Source organism: Cheilinus undulatus, linkage group 12, assembly GCF_018320785.1.
Source record: "Cheilinus undulatus linkage group 12, ASM1832078v1, whole genome shotgun sequence".
NCBI lineage: Eukaryota > Metazoa > Chordata > Actinopteri > Labriformes > Labridae > Cheilinus > Cheilinus undulatus.
In genome coordinates, this window is record NC_054876.1 from 28,179,720 (window position 1) to 28,198,107 (window position 18,388).

The 18,388-nt window shown below is 37.8% G+C and overlaps 1 protein-coding gene across 4 annotated transcripts in view; it reads left to right on the forward strand.

Moving 5' to 3' along the window:
- Positions 1–18,388, forward strand: part of LOC121518508 (rap guanine nucleotide exchange factor 6) — a 211,753-nt gene that overhangs the window by 52,969 nt on the left and 140,396 nt on the right. For 3 of the 4 annotated variants that reach the window (XM_041800853.1, XM_041800857.1, XM_041800854.1), the window contains exons 2-4: positions 16–86; positions 2,734–2,790; positions 8,928–9,011. In XM_041800853.1, coding sequence (XP_041656787.1) covers positions 16–86; positions 2,734–2,790; positions 8,928–9,011 — 212 coding nt within the window. Of the gene's footprint in view, positions 1–15; positions 87–2,733; positions 2,791–8,927; positions 9,012–11,958; positions 12,166–18,388 lie in introns of those variants that run through there. The other variant, XM_041800855.1, reaches the window with a different exon arrangement.

Genomic DNA, 18,388 nt, shown 5'->3' on the forward strand with positions numbered 1-18,388 from the left:
CTTTGTGTCCTGCAGGACCTCCACACTATCTACTGCCACCTCTACCATATGGATGTCCTCTCTCATCTTCGGGAGCATCAGCTCAGGTGAGTTTACTTTAATAGTTTGTCAATCTCAATGGCAGTTCACAAATAAATTTTACAGTTGCCTTCAGGCATACATTCTGCATGAATTGTTCAATGTACCACACCCTGCCAAAACGGGTTTAAGAGTGCTTTGAATTCTTCTGTGCATTCCGGTTGGCTTTTGAAATTTCTTTTAGACAATCAAAAGTTCATACCAAGCATATTTGAAGTGTTACACATTTTCTTTTCAGTATTAAACAGGTGAAATAGTGGCATGGATGACTTTGAGTCCTATTTTTGATGGGTTTAGATAAGTGCTTAAGTCTTTGAAAGTGACTGAATTTTAATGTTGTATTTTCAAGTTTTGAAAATTGTTTGGATTTTGGATAACGTGTACAAAGGTGCTTGAAGTTATACTTTTATGCCTACTTTTATGGCAAAAATAACCGCCTAGCTTAACAGATTTCTTATTAAATAGTGAAAATATTAGAAGGAGGCTTTTCATAAAACATTGATACAATCGTTGATTGTTAAGAAGAAAAAATAGTTTCTCTTGGATACTATCCTCCAATTAAACTTAATATATCAGTAATCATTTGAAAAAATAACTGGGGATGCATGTTGTTAGGCTACGCTCACACTGTAGTTCTAAATGCCCGGTCCTGACTTTTTGTTGTATTTGATTGTTTTTGCTCAGCTGTTCACATTGAACTCAAAATCCAAAATATCAGATATGTATCTGATTTAGTACCACATATGAAAGTGGCCTGGATCTGACATGAAATGATTAGATTCATTTTCACTTGTGCTGTTCACACTGTCAGAAAAAAGATCAGATCTGAGTCACATATGAGCATGAAAATCAGAATTGGATCACTTTTAACTGTAGCCTAAGATTTGTGTTGATATCTGACATATTTCTAAAGTCATTTTAGCCCATACTGATACATTAGCTTTTTTTGTTGTTGTTTTTGTAGTTTGAAGTCCAAATTCTGACAAGTGCATTAATAACATAAAAAACACATTCTTCCCAAGTGTAAATAAGTAAGCTGGCTGTAATCAGGGTTTTTGTGAATCATTGAAAGGTCATACAAATTCTTAAATGGAACTTTTGAAATTTAAGGCTGTAGAAAGTCTTATTTTAACTTGTGAGAGGTCTTAAATCATAAGGGCACTGCCTAAAACATGTCTTAACCAAATCTTTGTTTTCTGGCCAGCTTATATGCTTTTATGCAACACATATCGTTTTAATCATTCTTTTTGCTTATATGGTCTTCTGTGCATTTCTTAGCTCTACCATGATGCCCATTCAAAATATATATATAGCCCCCCTTATTTTAACAGGTCCTTCCTGAAAAACTGTGTAATTATCCTTTTCAATAACAAAACAGTGCAGTACAAGTTTAGCACACCTGAAAATACGTTATAAAGAACATCGTTATATGGTATATTTACAGTTAGATTTCCTGGTTCAGCTTAAAACCCCACATTCTGTGTGCCACCAATATATCAGCAGTAAATATTAGCAGAATTTTCTTAGACCTGTATCTAACTTTTTTAACCTAATATTTGCAGACACTGATATCATGACAGTAATATTGTGTATCCCTAGTTTAGAGAAATGTTTTAATTTAGAGTTTATTTTATTTGTAGCCAATCATTGTTAAGGACTTTGTGGTGACCAGTCAGATTTCAGTGGGAGGCCCTGGTCAGCCCTATGCTATCATTGGATCTACTACTTGTCAGGGCGAGAGTGATGCTTTGGGCAACAGAGAAGGGAGATGCTATTGGCTCATCCTCACATTTAGACAGAAAACAAGCAAGAACTACCGGAATCTGTCAGATTTTCTGTAGGGGTTGGTGCTTAAAGATGATTAGCTTGATAAGCTTTGTAAATCAAACTCGAGACAGAGCATTTTGCAGAGCAAATGATCACCATTCATGCTGCTATTTGCTGCCATAATCTTTTTCTCTGTCGTCATCAGGGCAATAAGAACAGAGATATCGTCATTATTTGGGTTGGCATTATGATCAAGCTGGTCAACAAATTCTTCCTATCAAAATGTTTGTTTCCAGACTTGACATAGCATGATCAAGCATCACAAGCTCCGTATTGTAATGCAGGATATGTTTGATTTTATTTTTCAAAGTGTTTGCAAAGGCTTGCATATGAACTTGTTAAAGCTGTTTGAACTGATTTTTAACAAAATAGATTCCATAATCTCATAGAAAAAAGTTTTTAGCTGTAGGGATACACAGAGACAACTACCAACACACAATGCAAACCACCACACAACAGCTTCTCATGCAAAGAAGATGGTTTCAAAAGCCAAGTCTCACTGAATGCTTACTAAAAAATGTCAAATAAACAAGTTATAATATTAGTGTTTATATTTGTGTTTGCCAGAGCTAGATCTCATCTAATTAGGCTAAATCAGCAGCAACAGCAAAACTCTTCACCTCCAAAAAAAATTAAATGTGTTGGGCAGCAGTCAGTGAAGAAGTAGCAGGTCAACCTAACAGTCTGAGCTGGCAGACAGTAATGATGATGTCTGAAAAGGGCTAGTATAGTACCTTTTTGGGAAAAGTGATGGATTATTGGTGCCAGAAATGTTAACTGGATGTTTTTTCAAGAAAAAAATTCACAGTCTTTATCTCTCTGTTTCAGGTCGATGTGTACCTCGGCCAGGTATGAGAGACATGAGGCAAACCACATCCTGTTCTAGTAAGTACAAGATCTCACAGTGAGGAGAAAGCCTCCCCGTCTCTGCTCTGTTTTGCTGCTTTTACCCTCTCTTTACTATTCAAACATCTGCTGGCAGACATTTCTAATTTAAACCTGTGATATTTGTATTTCAGGAAAAGTGTTTATCCAATTCAAGTTTCACAAAAGGAATGTCCTGTCCCACAAACAAACAGTCAACCCCCAAAATTTACATTTCATAGCTACCTAAACAACACACAGCTTTGCTAGAGGTGAATTTGCATGGTTGACTTACAATGAGTGTGTCTAACTTCTGCGACAAGCGATCAGTCTAAACACTACATATCGTGGGGCAAGGCTTACTCTGCTCTGGGGTTGTCAAAATTAGATATGCAAATAATAAACACTTTATACAACAGCCTTTTGGAAGAAAAACTCATCATAGAGGAGAATATAAAAGAAAATGAGAATGACATCTCCTAAATCATGAAGTCTATACTAAGGCTGAATGATTTGCAAAATAATCTAATTAGGCTTTTTTCCCCAATATTGCAATTGCTATTTAAAATGCAACATTATTAGGTTCCTCATCTTATGTATTTTTCAACAGATTCAAGAAATAAATCCTTCTATATCATACCCTACAATCAGTCAAGAACACTCATCATACATTAAACCAATTTATTACAAATTGTTTTTTCTTGGCAGAGAAGGCTCTGCCTTAAGATGCCCCTATACTTTTATGACAATGTTTACTGAAAACAAGGAAAATATTTCAGAGGTAAGTAATCCATAGTAGCGTGAATCTGAAGCTATGAAAGAGGTGGCTCGGGTGGAGGAGGTAAAGCTTTGCCAGCAGCAGTGTGATGAATTAGCTTTACTGCAAGCAAGGATATGTCATATTTAAAATACACCGCTGTGTTGAGAGAAAGAGCTGTGATTGGCCGTGGGAGCTGGGAGATGATAATTGTTATCAGCTGGTGAACTAACATTAGGCTTCATTAATGTTAGATAGAATAAACTGGGGCATTGCAAATTCGTTATCAGTTGCTTAATTGTAGGAGATTGTCATTTTTATGTCACTTGTTTTGATTAAGAAAACCAACATAAAACAAGAAAAGGAGGAATTTTTTTAAACATCTTTAAAAAACAACACTTCAAAAAAATGAATGTATTAAACTGGTATTTTGACACATTTCAAGTTAAAGAAATATTACAACTTCTGTGATTTGTTACTTGCAGCAGGTCATATTGCAATTTAATGTAATTTGTGATAAATTGCCCAGCCCTAGTCTATACCATCTTTGTTCCTGTGAGATATTTTGAAGGATTCCTGTTCTATACTACGCTACTAAATATCTCTGACTTCTTGTTAAATTTGCTTTAAGGTTACATTCAGTAACATAATCATGCTTGATTTCTGTAATTTGGGTTTTAACTAGAGGTCAGTCCTTGAAAACAACATTTTCATTGTGTAATCGTATCACATTTCCTCCCTTCTTGATCCAGGAATTAAATATGGAATAACTTACTTATAAAACACATTATACTTTAACTAGTGCTGTCAAAATACTGTAATGTGTTAACTCTGATAAATTAGTCAAAGAAAATTAGTGTGATTTAAACTGTGCAGATTAATTAATTATTGTCATCACCAAAATTTGATGAAAATGTGCCAAAAATTTCCCTTGCCCTTTTATAAATATTTTTTTTCCACCCCATAGATAAGCGCATCTGAAGCTTATTTATAAGTTAACAAGCTGTCCTCAATCTTTCATTTTCTGTTAATATATAGCTACTTCTGTGGCTTACAAACCTGCAAGAAGTTTGAAGTCATTTCTGATCGTTTCATCGTCAACAGAAATTTTCCTGGTAAAAAATTGCTCATATGCTATGAGAGTTAATTCAAGTTTGAATGTTGAATGTTGAAGAAGGATAGAGAGAGAGAGAGAGAGAGAGAGAGAGAGAGAGAGAGAGAGAGGGGTGAGAAGCCTTGTGCAATAAAAATAGTGTTTGTATGTGCAGTGACTGAAAGGATGCAAATTGATCAGATTAAAGCAGTTTGTGAATTAAAAAGCGAAAGAATGAAGTAAAGTCAACATGTGTATTCAATAAATAACCATTCAGAAAAGATATAAAACAGTATTGCTATCTGTAATTATATTATTATTAATTAATTTCAAAGCCTGCAATCAACGTATCGATTCTTTTAATCTGCTGACAGCATACATTTACATGTAGCAGAAATGATACATACAGTATATAGTCGACAGATCTGCTTCATGGCTGTCTTCCTTCTTTTGTCCTTGTCCCGGGTTTGTGAGTAAATACATCTTGAAATACATGAATCAGATTGTAAGAAAAGTAATTGTAGCATCCCATAACTATGTACATGTCTTGGAAAATAATTTTAAAAATGGCTCACGTTAGATGAAGAAACAAGAGGTGATGACGTGACACCTCATGGTAGATGTAAGGAGGTATGTTGAAAGAGAAAATGTGACATTATTCAGAGGAGGAGTGGAAAAGAGGTGAATAAGCTAAAGAGAGAAGGAGGAAATGACAGCTATGTCAAGAAGGAGGAGAGATGGGAAAACAAGCAATGGAAGATGAAAAAATCATTTTAAACTACCTAGAAGAGGGATGAAGGCAGGTGAGACATGGAGGAAGTGTGAGAGTAAGAGGGAGGACAGAGACTGATGAAAGGATGAAAGAGATGCTGCACATGCTCCTGATGAATTATCACACTCACTGGAATCACATTAGACACTGTGGTTTAATTTACCATCACATGAACACTAACTCACAGGAAATCTCTGCCTTCTCCAGCATGTCTGCCTACATCTTTACCAGGGGCTAGTCTTAAGTATCTTAACTCAGAACAAAGCAGCTGCCATGTCTAATTAGTCAGCTGTTAGACAAATGCACTCAACACACATATAGAGACACACACACACACACACACACACACACACACCCCCCCCACACACACACACACACACACTCCACAGACAGCAGATGAAAGCAATTGAGGTTTCTGCACTAAACCCACAACAGTAGTTAATCATGTTGGCCTTACTTACACACAAAGCTGTGAAACAAGAAACTGATCCTCAAGTAAGTGAGCATGCTTCAAGTCCACGTCTAATAAAGACAACCTCTAGAAGCAACAGATCAGTTATTTTATATATGTGTGCTCGCAGTTGGAAGGTTGTGGGTTTGATCCCCAGCTCCTACAGTTGCATGTCAATCTGTGCTTGGGCAGGACCAAAATTTGCTCCCACTGCTTGGTTGGTGGGATAAAGGTACAGCTGTATAGTATTGCATCATATCTGTTGTATTATATTGGGTTCTATCATATCATATATTATATTCTACCTTGTCTTGGCTTCCCTGCAATGCCCAACCCTTTATCACTGCTACAGGTTTTTGCACCCTCCTGATCCCAATGACCTGGCTGAGAATGTCAGATGGGGGGGCAGGAAGTGAAGCACACAGGTTAGGAACCAATGGGAAGAGAGGAAAGATAGTTAAACTGATTAAATCTTGTTGATTTGACCTTGTTCACTCTTTGCATTCTCCTGCTTTTTAAGTATGCGGTTTAATCTAAACTGAATTAGCTCCGCCCATATGCATCTCAGAGTGTTAAGAAAACATAAATACAGCAATGCCCGCCATGTCTCACCTCTTATCTCCACTCTTCCAATGCTCCTCATCTCTCAGTCCATGCTTTCAAAGTCAGTGTATTCATATTCATGACCAGGGACATAGACTGTCCACTCTCATCTGGCTGCCTTCTACATGTATGATTGCTTTTTTGTTTGCTGCATACTTGAGCACCAAGCTAATTATAGAGTAGTTTAGACTGGTGTTGTAGGTTTACAGATAACATGTGTACATGACATTGAAAAATTGTATTTTATGGATTTTATGTTTTCAGATACAAGAATGTTATGTTCTAACTGCTGTGTTCATGATTTGAGTGATCTTCCTCCAGCCCTTTTAGCATGTATTCTTATTCTATCCACATTGCATTGATGGCACACCATATCACAGCTCTATAGTGCTTGACATCCTAAGAATACATTTTTGCTAATGCAAGATGCAATGTTGTGCACTTTACATTTTCTTTTAGACCTCACAGTCCAGTTATGTTGCTACAGGTTACTGCTACACTTGTAAACATGTTGGGGGAAATTTCACCCCAGAAAAATTTAAATAGGCTCATATTTAATTGTCTTTGTAGATAATTCAGTTACAAATGTATGGATACAGAGCCTGGCATTGCTGAATTAGTCTGGAATCTCTTATTTCATTTAATTTCTTAATGGCTGTTATCAGAGGACAAAGTGCCAACAAGAGGTAACTGCCAGCTGGTGTAAAATAATGTGACAAAGCATTGCATTGGTTGTCAAGGTGGCTAATTCCAACACCTGACCTATGCAGCCTCTATCACAAATAGTTGGCATGGTCATTTAGCCACTGACATTTAAAAACTTTATGTAACATTTGGTGTAATCCTGTTCATAAAATACTGTGGCATTACTGAGCAATAAGTCATTAGTCAAAACATCTGCAGCCTGATTCATCTTCCCCCAACGCCTTCAATTTACTCTTTAAAAATATTTATAGAGACTAGCTTATTCAGGCACAGATTTTCTTGTACCGGTAATAGATTCTAGGCTGCAGGGGCAGCGTACCTGAAACTCCTTTTACCCATTTCAAAACAGACTTTACACACAGAGAGCAAAAGTAAATTTTGTGACAGAGTGACAGAGCAACTGTAGCTTCCAGCACTTTTCACATGAATAAAATCACACATTTATGATGGGAAGAGATTGAGTATATCTTTATAAAGGAGAATATGCCGATGATTTTGTCTACCAGTGATCAATGACTGCCAACCAACTCGAGCATACAGATTGCAATGATGTGTTAAGGACTTCAGATTGGTATTGAACTCCAGTGCCCGTGGTAAACAGTATCCAAAGATTTAGGGCATTGAGAAGATGCATGCATGTATTAAACATCACTGTAATCAATCAGTAACTGATACAGTTAATATAAAGTGTAAATAACAGTTGTCCCAAGACTGATACCTACATATAGCACTCCTTTTTTGACCTCAAGACATTTAAAAGTAAAGCCTTCAGCTGGCTAACACTGGATCATGCTGGATGAATAATTTTCAAACAGATTGTGCATTGGTTGTAATAAAGTACTCAAATTTCCTTGGTTTTAAGTTAATTTTCACTTGCACTTCACTTTTTAACCAAGGTATTATACTTTATGGCACACAGTCTAAAAGATGTATAATGAAATGTTTACCAACTATTTCACTTTAAGTAAATGACAACTTCTTTATTCTGGTGCCCTGCTGCATACAGCAGTTGCCCCATTTATTTTTTCGCCCCTGCCCCTCAGACATCCTGAGTCCGCCAGTGACTGATGCTATGGATTCAAAGCATCCTCCCCCAGAAGCAGCTATCATGGTTTTTTAAAATGCTCTAATGCATAACAATCACCAAATATAAGATGAACAGTTGTGAATGGCCTGACCTGAATCAAGTCAAATGATATTCTGTCTGAATTGGAAAGGGGCCAGAAACATTTTATTGATCGACTACAACATGAGTTTGCCAATTCATCTTGCTCATAGGCTTATCTATTCCAATAAAAATAGAAGTAGTCATACAATTCAGCTGTGGAGCAGGTACTCAGAAAGAATAGACACATTTTTTTATTCTAACTTCTTTAAAAATCACTCAAAAATGAGTGTATAAAGATTATTTTAACAACCCAGAATGATAAAGCATGTCTCCATTGAAACACAACTGACCTTGTAACCTTGTGAATTATTTTCTCACTGCCTTAGCCAGGTGATAACACACTGTCTGCTGATTAGACTTATTTATATGCCAACCTTTACACATTGTTCTTCTTAAACTATTTACTGCAAAATATACCAGCAAAAATTAAGTGAAGACGTGAATAAACGTATCAAAAAGGATAGAAAGTGCAAATCGTATTGCCTGGGACACAAGAACAGAACACATACTTACTCTGGACCCATCAGACTGTGAGGTATAATGAAGAACACACTGTATATGTGACAGTTGCCATGTTTCACACCAGAATGTTCTTTCTTTGTGTTTCAGCCCAGACACCATCGCTACCTGTTGGTACATCCTGCTCTCCGGGTCTGTCTTTGTCAAGGAGCACATGTACCTGGCAAGGTGCTGGTAGGTAACAATCACCATGACACACACACACACACACACACACACACATAGACACAAATACACATGCACACATGAGGAGAAAATGAGAGAACACCTAGCTGGAGGTGAGACATGAAGGTGTCATTATTAGTGAGAGGAGGTGGGATTTTTTCTGACATTACACCTGAAGCTTCTCTCTTTTTATCTTGTTAAAATTTCGGTCCGTTTTCTTACATAGTATGTAAAGGGAGACAGCAGGTCCCAAAGCCAGGTCGACAAGACAGGTTTTACTGACATATAAAGAAACAAAGATTTACTTACAGTATGCCATACCCAGTGATTAAGTGCCTTCTTTAGCTACATAGGGAGAAATTCTAGTCTCAGAGGATATTTATTATCCTCAAGCAGAACTCAAACAATGGTAAATGTAATGCATTTATGTGACATCAGTTTACTCATACAGTAAGAAACACTTTCAAGGCAGTCAGGAATTTTACAGATTATGATCCTGTAAAACAGGAATCATTTACAATTAAAACATAGACCTAAAACATGAAGATTATTTTGTCCAGTGTATGTACAGATATAATTCTACTGCACTTTAACATGCTACAGGTTCCATCTGCATGCTAGCTTAACTTGGAGTCAAGAGAGCATGGGAAACAAGAACATGTACCGTTACTAGGTTGGGAATAAATGTTGATATAGTAATGTCTTGCTGTATGATGCCAAATACTGATATTTAAATTGAAAAAATACAGCGCTCTAAACTGATTTTCCTGCCAGCTGGACCCACTGCATCACAACCTCATAAAACTTAATGTTGGTGCTTATGACACGAATGAGGGTTACATAAATGGATATGTATTATCCAAAGAAGAAGCTGAATGCTTCTTAAAGGACAGAGAAGAAAACAGAATAACATCCTAAAGAGGGTACAGTAATGCTGCACTTTACTATTTAAGAAGTAAATGTTTATTGTGCAGTTACAACAGAATCACTGTGTTAAGATATTCTCACTATCATGGGCCAAGTACCTTGTGTTGTATGGTGAGGTATCCTGGGAGCCCCACCTCTATGGAAACCCCCCCCATAAGGATTCCAATACCCAGACTTAAGTTGAACTCTCTGCTAACACTACACTCTTGCTGTTGGTTATTTGCCCTTTACAAGCTCTGCATCAGTTGTAATAAAGTTCTACAATCACTACACCTTTGTACTTACCAGAACTGGTGTATAAGCTGAACTTAATACCTATGTTTATTTTATCTAAAAGGCTGTCTGATGCCATTTTTTATAAGTTTGTCCCCCTCATTACAACAGAAACATATTGTTTATACCGTCTAGTAAACCGTTTAGTGAATAAGCCTCCTGGGGTACCTGTTTTGCTGAGACAATCCTCAGTAAAGACTAGAAGTGACAGGCAGGGGAGGGCAGAGCAACTCACAGTCTCATCACCGATGGCTGAGAGCTCAACTATCGAATTATAGCTAGTAGATGTGCAAAAAAAGTTTTAAAATGGTATTTTGCATTTCAGGGAATATTAGCAACATCTAAATCCCACACTCCAGCGCCATCCAACCCACGTATGGTTAATTTTCTATGACCAAACCAACATCTGCGTTGGTCAGATGTGCATGGACTTGCTGCGGCAATTTATGCCATTGCTCTATTCCTGGTAACGGCTGGTGGAGAGTTTTCCTGAGAGACAAGGCCTTTGTAAAGTTAAGCTGTGATAACCATATTTTATATGTAACCTAAGAAATCACTCTTATGAAACCAACAACAATTAATATCTATTTATACCGTGGCAAAGTATGGTCTTTTTTAAAAATGTAAATCGCTTTTCTTAAAACAGAATAAACTTTTCTTTGTAATGTTAATGTGGTTGGGCAAATTGAACTAAACCATTAGGAAAGGAATGTCAGACTTCGTAGCTGAGCCACAATGTTTACAATGGTGCCAGACTGTAAAATAGAGGGAATTGAAATAATTTAAAGGGAAAATTTATTTAACCATTGCTACAAGAGGCTATGAAGTTTGTTCTGCTAAATGCTGCTAGGCTAAATACTACACACTTCACCTTTAAAGAAATATTCCACCTTCTGTTAGTTGAGAATCACAGTAGGCCATATTGCAAATGAATCTAAATTTCAATTAACTGCTCAGCCGTACATTACAGCACAAGGAGGTGGGCCATGTAGACTCACAGCAGGAGCTTTACACACACTCATACAGCACTGTTCCACCCTGCTGGCTTCAATGTTACACATTGCCAGAGTGATAAATACTGATACAACCAGTTTGCACCATCAAAAGTGAGAAGTCAGTCCATTTCTTCCCTCGACGCTCAATAATAAATAGATAGATTAGTATTTTCTTACACACTTGTATTTGTGCCTCTATGCAGATTCATGTGCTGGCTTTTATGGTGCAGGCTGCATGTTGCAGCAGCTGTTGGTTTGAAGATGCTGGTGTAGTGAAACAACAGCAAAGACACAGAGAAGCCACTGACCAACGGCTGTAGAAAGAATAGAGGACCAATTATCAATAACCCCAGGGCAGCCACCACTGGGTGGGTGTGTGTTTATTGGTATGTGTGTTCATTCCAGTATGGGTCAATTGATAACAGAGTTTAAGGTTGGGTGGGGTGAGTTTAGTGCCCAGCTAAGTACTGAAGGATATGTAAGTGTGTGTCTGTGTTAGAGCACGGGGGTGGGGTGGGGGGGTGGAAAGGGTCACAGAGGGGGGAGCAGTGAGTGTGTGGAATGCTGAACCCCTGGCAGAGCAGTAGCTGGCCATGTGTTCCTGAGCAGCCTGCCTGCCTGGAGCCCAACAGCACATCCAGGCAGGAAATGAGCAGGCTACATACACAGCATACACACTCCCTCACACACACCCACACCTCCCTGAAGCCAACACACACACAGACAGACAGAGGAGAGTCGAGCAGGAGGGAGCACACACTCCTCTCTCAGTTTAAGAGAAACTGAAAGGCATTACAGTCATCAGCTTCTGCTTTCTGATGAAACTTTTTCACTCTGGAGTATCAAACAAACTCACTTGGATCCTACTCTGGATTACTGGAACGCTTTACTCACTCTGGATAATATGCTGGATTTTATTCTACTCACAAGGAATCCTAAAAAACGGACCCCCAACTCTCCTATACCTGGTTAGTGATCTTTTTCACCTCCATTTGTCATCTCGTCTTTCACGTGTTGTTACTGTGTTGTAATGCCGATTGAGGATCAATTCATTTGAGATTTTTCAAAACTCCCTCTCTGTTTCTCTGTGCATTCTTCAACCCAGCATGCTCCATTTCCTGCCTGCCACAGTTTAACCAACTGGATAGCTAGGAATTCCCCCTGGCGCTGTGGCAGGATACTTTTACCACCGCAGGGCCCCACGGCTTGAAGAAACACACCGCTAACTCCTGTGCTATGCTGTTTTATCTACGCTGTTGATCCTAAAGAGGCACTGACTTCTTTTACACTTAAAGTGAACTACCAGTTCCTCTCTGACTGAAATGCTTACTTAGCAATAACCAGAGTCACAAATGTAGAGAATTCTTGGTTTTGCTCTTCCAAAGACTGTAGCTGAAAAGATGCATCACTCTGTATCATCACTCTAAAACCACATGAAAACTCTGAGTTGTGATGATGGCACATTGCAGACAGTTGAGTGTCATACTCTAAATACATATTTAGACCATAATTTAAACATATTTTGAAACTTTTTTGTGTGTGTGTTTCACATCAATAAATTTCAATAATCAAGACCTGTAGTTTTTAGTTTATCCTCCCTTTGTAGCCACAGGTTATGAAACTCATTTAGTAATATTGATCAATCATGTTTCTTTGGCCAAACATGACTGATTACAGCCCATAAGTTTTATTTGTTACTGTAGTTGCGCAATTGATGTAAATCTACTGTATTAATACAGCCCTTACAACACTCCACAGGTGAAAAGTGCTTTGCAAAAAAATCAAATAAAATTGAAAACACAGCCCAAAACAAGTTAATATAATCAAAAATAAAAGCATTAATAAATACAAAATAAAGGATAAAATTGTCACCACACATAAAGAAGTTTTTTTTATTTGAGGAAGCCCAATCAGAGATAACACCCATCTCAGAGAGAAGATTATTACAGAGCCTCGGTGCAGAAACTAAAAGGCTCGATCACCCCAGTGTTTATATTTAACCTGGACACTTCTAACAAAAGTTGGTTGGATGACCTCAAAGCCCTGCCATGTTCATGAATAGTTAAAATCTGAAATAAATAGGATGGGGCAAGACCATTCAGAGCTTTCAAATTAAAAAAAAAAAAAAAAACATTAAAAGTTTAAAATCTATTCTAAAATGGACTGGAAGCCAATGAAGGGAAATGAGAACAGGAGTAATGTGCTATGATTAAGACTATAAAACAAATTTAAAGGAAACGTAATGATATTAGTTTTAGGTTTTGTTCAATGTTATTTCCATTTTATTTAATTATATAAAGGTCATTAATCTGTGTATTAACAAATTAATACATTGAAAATAAGACTATCATGACTAATTGCATTAGTTGTGATAAATTAAGGTACACAATTAGTGCACTAATTTCTTAAAAATCCCAATTAATCACATCAGGGATGCACAATATTACAGCATGATATTAGTATTGGCAGACATTAGCTTAAAAAGAGAAATATCTGTATTGGTAAATATGAAAATTTCTGCTGATATTTACATCTGTTATTTTGGCTTTAAAATCTGCCTATAATAGCTGTAAATATTGGCCATACAGACAAATAAGTTGGTGGAGTTTTAGTCTAGATCAGCAGACTTATGTCAGCTAAAGTCTTTATCCTTTTTATTTCTTACATTTAAAAGTGTGTTTTAAGGAATTTTTAAGGTCTAAACTTACTATAAAACTAGACCTCTATGTAATCAACATAATCAATAATTTCCTGAAAAACATTTTCTATACCATCTGATAAATTTTTAAAAAATTACTCTCCGGTGGATTATCAGTTGCCAAAAATTCCTCACCTGGCAAATAGGATTTGTTAAGTTCATGTCAAAATCTTTTACCTACTTATAAAAGCAGGTCTGTATCAGCAGGAAGTCAGTTACCCTTAGATTACAATGGTAGAACAATCCAAAATAACACATAAACAGTTTTAAATGCAAAAACAGGAATTTTAAAAAGAAAAATCCTGATTCAAAATGTTAATCTTTTGACAGCCCTAACCGAAACATAACTTCCTTGAAGCTCCCCAAGTCAAACATTTACAGTGCTGCTCACCTTTCAGCCATTTCCTCATTGTTTCTTCTAAAGAAGGGAAAGACTTGAGCTGGATAACTTGCACTTATTTCTAATGAAGGCATTACCAGTCTGGTATAAATGGTCGTCTTTATCTTTGAGGTATAAGGACCCTTTATCGCCTGTGTCAGTCGAGCAGCATCTGCCCTGAGAAGCTGAGCTCTGAACGAGCCCTTAACTGATCACTCTGTTGTTTTGCAAATGAGTCATAATGTTTCTGAATGAGCTGCTACATTATTCCCTGGAGCTTGTGTGGCAGACTATTGTGTATTTGCTTGTGTATGTGTTGGTGGTCTTACTGAAGCGCTGACTGTTAGCCAGCTCTTTTTTTATGTGTGAGTCAGAGCGGTCAGTGTTGGCAAACAGAAAACTTAAACTGAGAGGAAAGAGTGGAAAACAGAGAAGTAGAATATTCTGTGACTTTGTGTGTGTCTGGCTGCGTTAGACTGTGATCTGTGGTTTTGACTGTTGGTCATCATTACCATGGAAACAGGGGTGCCAAATGAGCATGGATCTTTGTTTAGTTCGATTTTTGATGAAAACCCTAACAAACTTTCTCTTGAATAAAATTTATATTTTGATTTGCAAGTTCTGCAGTTCATTTGAAGGCTGTTTTGCAGTCCTGGGCTGCACACAGACCTTGACCCATGTTTAAAAACAGGCACAGTTCTTATTACTTTGTAAAGAAAAAGCCCCATTTCCTCTGGTTTCCTCCGGATTTTGCTACAGAAAGAGCAATGGCAGAGAAACATAATCATTGATTGAATTGTAACATCCCATCCCTGATTCTTCAAAGTATTGTACATGTTGTACAGTATTGTATTGGTGTCTGAGAAGCCTTCAAACACATTGATTTGTTGCTCAAACTGACCTCATGGATTGTATTTTTTTTTTTGCACTTTCTGAAGAAACACACCTCCTTATAAGGAGCAGTCCTTGGTATTGCTTTAACACACTGTTGATTTTCAGTCTAAATTCCTGTTGGGTAGTTTCTCATGGCAGCCGGCCGTTGATGCAGATAAGTTACAAGTAACAACCACAACAAGATCAGAAAAACTTTACGATCTAAGTAACTCAAAATAACTTCAGCATTATTATAAACCTTGTTATATTGTTTAAAATTTGCCATACAAGTCAGCTGAATCAGATACATACTAACACTTAAAGACTGATTTAACTTTTGAAAAATCCTGGTTTGTTGTCAAACCCCAAGCATATTTCAATATAAATGCGAACTAATTATTTTACTTTTTACACCAAAAGTACCATTATTTTAACTCTTGGCCATATCCCTGGTTTTCTAGGATTTTAACACTAGCCCATGATATGTGCATACCGTGTAAGTGTGTTTTCCGAGAGTGTGTGTGGCCTCAGTCTCAGTGCCGGCTGTCATGGTTTATTGCTCCTGGCGCTGCAGCTGTCACTGGACCGGGGCTGAACCTGTTCTCCCCTCTGCCAACAACTTGTTTCTGCTGGAAAAGAGGGGAGAGAAATCATCACCTGCTGAAATCTAGCACAGGCACAGCTTCAATGCCTCAGACAACCTAGAGCTTTCTACTCCAAGGAGAGATGACTTATTTCATAGTAAAGTTCATCCAGCTGAGTGTTTTTGTAAGGACTGAGAACAACTTCATATTTTTGTGAAAGGCAGAAGCTCCAATACATGATAAAGTTAGTTGTTTGAAGCAAGAGACATATTGGAAATACAGTGCCTATAAAATGTTTTCACCCCTTGATTGTTCTACCCTCGTATTGGTTTATAAATCAGTCATAGTCAATATGATAACACTTTTTTTGATCAAAAAAAATTAAAAAAACTCTTTAATGTCAAAACAAAACAGATTTCTACAAAGTTATTCTTGCTAGTAATGTCATAATTAGTGAAATGGGGATTATCTGAGTGCAGTGAATGTGTCTCAAGTGATTGTAGTATGAAGACACCTTTGTCTGGAAGGTCCAGTCACTGGTTAATAAGTATTCCTGGCTGCCATTACAACATGAAGACAAAAGAACACCCCATGTAACTCCAAGACAAGGTTAATGAAAAGTAGGCATTGAACATCCCCCGGAGTTCAGTTAAAACCATCATCAATAGATGGAGAGAGTATAGCACCTGCATAAATCTGCCTTGAGTCGGCTGTCCTCACAAACTGAGTGACAGTGCAAGAAGGAGTCTAGTGAGAGAGGCTTCCAAGACACCTATGACTACTCCGAAGGAGTTACAAGCTTCAGCAGCTAAGATGGGAGATACTCTGCATATAACAACTGTAGCCTAGGTTCTTAACCAGTTAAAGCTTTATGGGAGAGTGGCAAAGAGAATGCAACTGTTGAAGAAAACTCAGATTGAATCTCAACTAGAGTTCACTAAGGCATGTGGGAGACTCCATGGTGAAGTGGAAGAAAGTTCTTTGGTCTGATGAGACCAAAATGGTGCTTTTTGGCCATCAGACAAGACAAAAATCCCTGAACATCACACAAACACACCATCTCCACCATGAAGCATGGTGGTGGCAGTATCATGCTGTGGGGATGCTCCTGGGCAGCTGACTCTGGGAGCCTTGTAAAAGTAGAGGGTAAAATGAATGCAGCAAAGACAAATAAGGTGAATTTTCTGGCTGAGTGGCCAAGTCAAAGCTCAGACCTAAATCCATTGGAGGATTTTTGGCTGGACTTGAAAACGGCTAGTCATGCCTGATCCCCCTGCAACCTGCCAGAGCTTGAGCAGTTTTGCAAAGAAGAATGGAGTAAAATTGCAGTGGTCAGATGTGCAAGCTCGATTGAGACCTATCCACACAGACTCAATGCTGTAATTACAGCCAGAGGTGGATCTACTATATGCTCTATCCAGCTACAGGATGTTAAAAGCTCATGTCATTGTCCATGAGATACTGTAAAGAGATCTAAATGTCCTGTAGTATCTGTGTATTGTGGATATTTAGAGTAACAGTAGAATTTTTTCACGTGCATAACCAGCACCACATGACTAGAGTATTCTTCGCTGATGCTGACTCATGGTGAGAGAATTAGATGCTGTTTGTCAAGTTCACGAAACTCTAAACTTGTATGTTTTTTGTAACAGTAGAGCTTTGTCTGTAATGTGGTTTTGAGGTTTGTCTTATTTCCTCTATAAGACAAATATACACACTGGCTCACAACAGAGAGGTATTAGGTCTCAGTACAGTCAGAACTACAGTATTATTTACTCTGAGTGTGTGGATTCCTTTCCTTACTCAGAGTTTGTAGGTAGGCGAAGATTTAAAGGGAGCAAAGATGAGGCAGCACTGTGGCGGGGATTTTAGTTTTGTTCATCCACAAAAACACACATTTGGCCAACAGGTCTGCACACTCAAGCTCTTCTCCTTTTTATTAATAGCAAACTGTATCCTACTTTTGTTTGTGTCTCATGCACGCTCATAAAACACACACACGGTGAGGAGACAGGCTTGGCAGGCTGTGTGTGCTGCTGACAGGGACCATGCGTCTCGCCTCAGTGGAGTGTGGAGAGATCTGTCAGAGTGGGCCCGACCTCCAGTCTAAGGGCTCAGAGAGAAACTCTGAAACCCAGCAGACTGCATTCCTCTCTACAAAGTGGGGGTGGTCATGTTCTGATAGGGGGTGTTGCATAGATTATATTTATTTGTTCATGTATTAGGTGCTGAGATGCAGGACTGATGTTGACAGAATTTTGGATACTTTTCAACACCACATGTTCTAAAACAATGTCATTTTTTATTTCTTTAATGATCGTTGGTACCCAAAAATACCTTAACATACACAGACTTAAATGTGCATGGTGTTTTGGTTTCTCATAAAGATGCAAAAGTTATGCTAATGTCTCTTAAAAATAAAGAGGAGAGTGATAAACCTCTTAGTTCTGTCTGCCTCCAATAAAAACTGCACTGGATGATGTGTTTCTATTATTTTATAAATCACTCATAATTGAGGATGATTTTTGCACATTGAAGGAAAAAAGGTGTAAAGAAGGGACACCTTCCAGTTTTGCAATGAGAGTGAACAGGAGCTATACTCAAGGCCGCCCACAAGAGGGATTAAGGGGAGAGCTTTCTGGGGCCCAGCCAAATTG